At 45.5% G+C, this 7,915-nt stretch overlaps 1 protein-coding gene across 1 annotated transcript in view; it reads right to left on the bottom strand.

Annotated features, from left to right (window-relative positions):
- Positions 1 to 310, bottom strand: part of LOC140264734 (peroxisomal multifunctional enzyme type 2-like) — a 46,795-nt gene extending 46,485 nt beyond the window's left edge. The window contains exon 1 of the mRNA XM_072360651.1: positions 20 to 310. Coding sequence (XP_072216752.1) covers positions 20 to 181 — 162 coding nt within the window. The 5' untranslated portion in view covers positions 182 to 310. The remainder of the gene's footprint in view (positions 1 to 19) is intronic.
- Between the last annotated feature and the right edge of the window lie 7,605 nt (positions 311 to 7,915).

Consider the following 7,915-nt stretch of genomic DNA (forward strand, 5'->3'; position numbering starts at 1 on the left):
CGCTCCCGGCGCTTCTCACCTCCTTAAGTTCCTTGGCCACGTCTTTCAGGTCCCCCAGGACTAATTCCAAATCCTCCACGATTATCTTAATCTGCTCCTTCACCTTCGCTTTGGAGGCTGCCGGCGGCCCCTCGGACGGCGACGAAGAAGAGGATGCGGTCCCCTTGGACTGGGCGGACATCCTTCGGGGCACCCCGGAGCAGCCAGGGGAGGGAGCGGGGCGGGGGGCGGGGGGGGTTACGCAGGTCAGGCGAGCCGCCCGGCCGCGTCCCTCCGCTTCCCAAAGCTGCCGCAGCCGCCGCCGCCGCCGCCGCCCGCCCGCCCGCGCATCGCGCTCCGCCGGGGGCGCCGCGTTGCGCCGCGCTCCGCCGGGCGGCCGCGCTGTGCAGCTGCCATCGGCTCCCGGGAGCGGTGCGGGGCTCAGCTGCAACCCGCCGCGCCTGCGCCTCGCCCCTCCCGCACCGCCTCCCGGCCCCGGCCCCGCTCGCTCCGCTCCGCGTCCGGAGAGGGAGCCGGGGGAGGAGCGCCTGCCGCGTCACCCCCGCCGCGTCTCCCCCGCCGCTCCCGGAGCGGGAGAGGCTGCCGGCTGCTCCGGAAGAGGCGCTCCTTTCCCCGTCGCTGCCCGGAGTGCGCGTCGCTGCATCAGCCGGCGGACGCGGGGCGCGGGGTGAGCGCTCCGGAACCGCTGGAGAAGAATGTCTGTGCGGAGCAGCGCCCCGCGGGGAAGCGCTTCTCGCGGCATCGTTCTCGTCCGAGTTATGGTGCGGAAAGTCCGCGCTTGGCTGTGCGGCCACGCTCCGCTGCTGTGGGTGGAGGCCGCTCTGGCTCCTGCTCGGTTGGACGATGCTGCTGTGAGGATGCTGTAAGGAGAGTATTTGTATATGCCACCCATTGGTAAAAGTTTCTCACAAGTCTGCTCCCGCCTCTGCTTGCTGCCCAGCAAACACGGGAAACGATGTCTTAATCGAGAAGTAAAGGTTTTTCATTTGATCGGATTGAAATAAAAATGCACGTGCGCCAGAAGCACTCGGTGGGATGCTACCCAACTCTGCCTGGCTCTAAGCGGGAGCCCGTGCTGAGTTTGAGCACACACTTTCTCCAGCAACATTTGGAGATGAGTCTGTAGGGCACGGGGAAGCAGCTGCCAGGAATCCCTCTCCCCGGTGGCTTTTCTTCTGACTGTGAACAGGTGGCACGTTTGGAGCTCTGCTGGGCACCTCTACCTCCCGCTGGCTGCGAGCTGCACGGGGAGGACACGCAGCCAAGTCCAGCTCTAGGACTGCCAGCCTGGCAGTTGCTGACTGGTGCTGCAAATGTGAATGAGGGTTTTGGCAACCTAGGATGTCTCAAGGTAACTAAAGCAGGGCAGCAGAAGCAGAAACCTCACCCAGAGCCCTGCGTCTGTGTGTGGTATAAAGTCTCATGTGGTGGCAAACAGTTTGCCTCTGGAGAGGGTGTGTGGGATGGGGATATGAACAGACAGGCTGACAGCATGCTTTGTCTTTACATGTAGTTATCTTTCCACTTTTTACCACTACAAAACCTGCAGCGTTCGGCTGAAATCACTTGCTAGTGAGGATATACATATATATATTTTTTTCTTTGGTGCCTCTCAGAACTTTCAAACAATTTCAAGGAGGCCATTTTCCAGAAGAGCCCATGTCCTTTCTCTTGACTTTCCACGCATCTCTTGACAGCTTATTTTCATCTCACTATAGCAGAAGCTCTTCTAACACTGATATTTAAAAGCATCCCTGCTGGTTATTTTTGCTTAGCAGTTTCTGTATGAGCAACAGCATCATATGATTTTTGAAGACAGCAAAGTAATGCAGTCTGAATCCCCAGGCGAGTCACCACCAAACCAAGAAGAAAGCAGTACACAAGTTGTTGAATAAGTTTGAAGTATTAATGTGTTTGGCTGCTATTCATGAGTGACATTGTTTGAACAGGTTTAAATAAAATAGGTGAATCCATGTAGAAGCCAGCACACGACCAATTTCTAATTACTGGAAGCAGTCTATTTTCTGACAGAAATAAAGGATTCTGCATAACAGAATGCTGTGTAAACCCCTACGGAGCATAGCTTAAATACTTAAGGGATGATTTCTAATATATTTCTGTAGAAATCAACAACACTGTCACAAAATTACTGCTGGATTTCCTAAGATGGCCCTCTTAACTATTTTCTAGTCTAGAACAGTCATGATTAGTCCTGCTTCTCTAACAGTGACTTACTGGTTATATTCTTGGTGTAAAGTCCTGGCACTTCCTACTGCTAAATACTTTCATGAGAGAAAATTCATTTCTGTTCCATCTCCTTAGTTGAAGTCATGACAATGCTTTTCCCATACGTCTTAGATTCAGCTGGGATGGAATCATATACTCTAATGCCATTAAGTTATGAAGGGCCAAAAGCCATTTGTATTTCTGCAGTGATGGGGATCCAAAGATTTAAGAGGCTGAAGTGAGCCTAACCAGAACTGAGTGACAAAAGTACCGCATTGCGACCGGCCCCGAGGCTTTGTACATCCTCAGTGTAGATTATCTCCAGAGAGGGTACTACAAGGACTCAAAAGGATATTGATATCGATGGGTGTGCCTGGTCTCTCACAGGACCCTTCTGTTGTGGGACTGCAAATAGTAAAAGGACAGCAGGAGCCAACCACTACTACAATGATGTACCAGCAGCAGTATCATGCCACCTAGGACTCCCTAATTCCTATTCATCAGCTGATTCACTAACTGGAAAACCATGGAGTAATCAGCAAAACTCACTCACCCTTCAGTAGGCCCATGTGACGAGTGCAAAAGCCCAGTGGAGAGTGGAGGATAACAGCAGGCTTCAGTGCCTGACTGAAGTCACACCACTGCTAAGCAATGCTGTGCCAGACATGCTAGAAATTCAGTAGGAACTGGAGTCAAAAGCAGACAAGTGATATTCTAAACCTGGCATCACCAGTGCATTTTCCTCCCTCCCACTGGCAGCAGAGTGCAGGACACAGTTTGTTTTTATTTGGAGGGGTGTCCAGTACACCTGGAATTGACTGCCCCAGGGGTGGAAACACAGCACTGTGATTTGTCATGGGCTGATCCAGGGTGCACTGGAACAGTGGGAAGCTCCTGAACACCTGCAATACATTGACAACATCACTGTGTGGGCAACACAGCAGCAGAAGGTTTTGAGAAAGGGAATAAATTCAAATCCCTCTAAAAATTCATTTTGCTATAAACCAAAGCAAGTTCCATGGATTTGCACAGGAGATCCAGAGAAAATGGCAAGATGGGTGCCATCAGATCCTTATGGATGTGATCAATACAATACCTGCTATGTCTCAACCAAGTAGCAAAAAGGAAACACGAGCTTTCTTAGTTGCTATGGGTTTCTGGAGATATTCGAGTTACAGTCTGATTGTAAATCCTCTCTATCAAGTGACCTGGAAGAAGAATGATTTTACATCTCACTGTAAAGAATTTCTTCCTAATATCCAGAGGGTAGATTTAGACCAGCTACTAGGAAGAAATTCTTTACCATGAGGGTGGTGAGACACTGGAACAGGTTGCACAGTGAAGTTGTGGATTCTTCCACCCCTGTGGGGGTGGTTATAGCAATGGAAGCCAAGGCCATTTACAGCAAAGATCCCAAGGAGCTGGGAAGGAATAGAATTAGACAGCTGACATAAACTTGCCAAAGGGATGTTCCATATCATATGAATCACAAGGAAGGAGTTTGGAAGGGGGTAGGAGTGCATCTCTCTCTCCTGCTGCCTAAGGGACAAGTGGGGCATTGGTAAAGGTAGTGAGCAATTGCTTGTGCATCATCTGTTATATACATTTATCTCACTCCATTTATCAGAGCAGGAGGGGAGATTTGATATACCTGAAGTGAGACTGAGACACGAGCAAGGTCAAATGTCATCCAAGCACCCCATGACTCAAAGGTTGCTTAAAATGGTGCAGTGGTGATCAATGGTAGTGAGAAAAGAAAAAAATAAAATAAAATAAAAATAAAAATAAAAAAATAATAATAATAGTAAGCAGAAGGGCAAAGGAGGGGGAGGGGGAAATCAAATGTTCTATGCAATCATTACAAAAGATTTCTCGGGACTGATCACTAATGTTGCCCTGATCAGTTGGGATTCCCCAACAGTGGAAGAGGTTACAAAATACATGGAAGATTCAATGCCTTGAATGAATGGATTGAAACATAGAATGAACATAAGAGATATAGTAGCACAAAGCAGATAAAAATATTACACATTTTACCCAGGGGCCACCTGGAAGCCAGGAAAAAAAAGAATCACAATCTGTGTTTTTCCAGGTTTGGATGGTAACATGGGCTATCTTCCGTATACATTTAGCTATGTGCAAAACAACATCACCACTGTTGTCTATCTTTAGACAACAATTCAAGTCGTTCAGTTTGCCACAGACACCTCCTCCTTCAGCCAGGAGGGAGTCGAGAGCCCCGTGATGCTGAAATATTGCTGCTTGCGTCTGTGTGGCTTGATCTGCAAGGAGATCAGGGACATGAGCTATTTCAGCTCGTAATCTGGTAATGCAGTTCAGGTTATAAATGGGTTCTCAAGCACCTGTTCATTGGGGTTGCATGTAGCCAGCCCACAGTGTTTGATTATGTTCTGCAGTGGCCAGTTGTCTTTACTTTTGTTGCTAAGTTGGCCATTACCGCTTGTTATGGAGGTGTCAATGAACCACTGTAGTCCTATGAGATCATTATATACTTTGACACCTAATTCATCAGCACCTTTTCCCAGGGGCAAAAAGAACACTGCGTGGGTTATTCCCACACAGCATATCCCAGCCCAATTTGCTGGTAATTACTTATGTGCATAATGGCCAGAAATTCAACAGTGTCCCTTTAATGCTACTGGTCCATTTTCAAAAGGTCCATTCCATTTTGCAGCAGGTTAATTTACATGTTCCTTAGCATGTTTGTGTGTGGTGTTGAGAAATCCAAAAGGATGTCCTACCACATTATAGTTCTACCCTTTACCATTATCACTTTTTTCTCTGCAGTACTCACACCTCCAAGCCCCAGTGTGGAGTTTCCAGGTGTAATACATACCAACAGCTTCAGAGAACAGAGTGTTGTTTGTGTAGGAAGAAAAATTAGGAAATCCTTCCCTTGTTCCCAAATGATTATACCACCCTTGTTTATAATCAATGTGGTTTCCTTTCTCACAGCTCATTTTATGATAAACCCAAGTGCAATTGCTAGTCCCAACATGCATATGACCTGGCTGAGTTTGATTCAGACAATAAATTTCCTAGTGGGATATTGGTTTGGCCATGGGGATGTACTCTTATCTTCCCAGTGGGTGCTGCATTCAGTTCTGCTGTAGCTACTTGCCAGCCATTTAGGAGCAGCCAGGGCCATGTTTCAAGTCTCATGGGTCCTCCACAGACCCAGTAGTTGCTGAGGTTGTGAATGTTTGCTGCTTGCTCAGACAGCTGGATAAAAGAGTTTTTTATATTAATCCTTTCATTCCCAAGTTCTTGAAGGGAATAACTGATAGTTCCAGGGGTTGTATCATATCATAGTATCATAGTATTGTGCGAGTTGGAAGGGACCTTAGAGATCATCGAGTCCAACTCCCGGGATTCGAGCCCTCTGTGTAGCAGAGCGGCACTTCTACCCCCTGCTCCACAGGGGGGATTCGAACCCGGGCCCCCTGGTGTTGCAGACGGGAATTCTACCGCTGCGCCACCGGGGCACACATGTTGTGACACATATGTTACACCAAAACAAAACTGACATTTTGCTCTACAAATGCAGCCCAAACTTTTGAATATTACAAAGATAATTACCAAAATATAAATGATTAAAATCAACTGTCCGCCTTTCTGCATTCATTCGGGGTCCCACAGAGGTCTTCTGTAAAATAAAAGTAGACACTGACTTATTCTCTTTGGGCTTCATCTGTGTGGTTAAAATGAGAGCTCAATCCAGCAAGTGCTGATTTTATATTCTTTTTCTCAGCATCTTTAGCCTTCCAAGTATATTTATTAAGGATTTTCGTTAAAGTTAGAGGAACAGGCCCCACATTAGGTCAGTTGATCAATTCAGGCTGACCAGAGAGATAAGAGGGTTTCTCCAGCTCATATGCATCTGGATTGAGAATAACGGACAAGAGTAATGGGGTCTTGGAACAGAAGGCATTAAATTGGAGACAACCATTAATTCCCCAGTGATCACTGATTCTTTTGACCACATCAGTGACATGGGTGGGCCAATTGGATTTTCTCAGTTTCAGAGATTTCTGAAGGAGGCCATTGGGTCATTCCACAATGCCATTAGCTTGAGGGTAGTATGGAGTGTGAAAGATGCAACAAATGCCTTCCTCTCTGGCCCACTCTTGTGGTACTCCTAAAATGTGAAATGTGAGCCATTGTCTGATTGGATGGAATTAGGTTTTGAAAGAATGCTATATGATTTATTTTGGGCCTTTACAGTTTTTCTCTTGTTGAGCAGATTCAGCTGGTAGTAGGTTGGAGGCTTCTTCCATCCCTACTAATGTGTACTGTTTGCTTTCAGATTTCTGGAATGGCCCAATGTAGTCAATCTGCTAACTTTCCTTCCCTTCATGGGAGAGGGGTCCTGTAAAGGATGTTTATCCAGACAGGCATGGCAATGGTCACAAGCAGAAATGCAAGTGTAGCTTTGTTCCCTGGTAATAGGCCAGCCATGGGCTTGGGCCTCATGGCAAAGATCAAGAGCTCTATCCATCTGTTTATCTATCTATCTATCTATCTATCTATCTATCTATCTATCTATCTATCTATCTATCTATCTATCTATCATCTATCTATCTATCTATCATCATAATCATCATAATTATTATCCTTTTCCTTTTCTCTGTTGAAATTAATAGTTTTATCTCAACCCATGAGCTCTACTTCTTTTTTCCCATTTCACTCCCCCATCCCGCTGGGAAGTCAGAGTTTGAGTGAATGACTGTGTGTTGCTGAGCCACTGGTTGGGTTAAACCACAGCACCATAATCATTTGGTTACCAAATTTCCTTAATCTCAAGATCGTGTTTGGAGACTTCTGAAACTTCTGAAGATGTAAATCATATCCACTTCTCCAATCTCCCATTTCTGTTGTGTCATTCTTCTAAGAACTATGCAGTCTTCTATACTGGCTGTCATTTTGTGCATCCAAAGCATATCACAGAAAAAAACAAACAAACAAACAAAAAAAACCCAACAGCAACACCCTATCATTCTGGGGTTCTGAGGTTCTTTTGTTGTCCCATTGGTCACAATAGTAATTTTTTTTTTTTTTCCTTTTGAAAATGTGATAAGCTGTGTCTCAGTTAGCAAATAGGTGAGGTACCCAAACAAAGTTACTCAGTAGTCATAGTCACTTGATTTATTTTTATTCCATTTCTGTAAGTAAATAGAATTTATCTGTGTGCTTTTACTGTCTTCTTTTGGAAATCTTTCCTGCTGTATCTTCAGCAAATCTGAAGGGATTAATCAGGGAAAAAAAAAAAAAAAAAAAAAAAAAAAAGACTAATCTCTTACTGGAAGCCTGACATCTGTAGGCTCATGAAAAGATGCAGAAGATACAGAAGAAACCTCCATGAAGTGCTTGCCTACCTGGGAGAAGCAGAGGAAGTATCATAGAACTTTCATGATCCATACGCCAAAATAACATTTTGCAAACGACAAGGGCTTCCTTGGCAACGTGTTTTACCTATTGAAGGTATTTATTTTGTGTTTCGTTCCAGCTATCAAATATAGAAGTAGAAAAACCTGTGTCAAGTAAAACATATATTCTGATTTATTTAAGATATTTTCACATTTTTCCAAACAAATTTAAAGAGCTTAACAGGCAAAGCTACCTTGCAGAATTAATGAGCTTTGAAAACAATTAAATGAAACCTTGATTT

The sequence above is a fragment of the Excalfactoria chinensis genome (assembly GCF_039878825.1).
Source record: "Excalfactoria chinensis isolate bCotChi1 chromosome Z unlocalized genomic scaffold, bCotChi1.hap2 SUPER_Z_unloc_10, whole genome shotgun sequence".
Lineage (NCBI taxonomy): Eukaryota > Metazoa > Chordata > Aves > Galliformes > Phasianidae > Excalfactoria > Excalfactoria chinensis.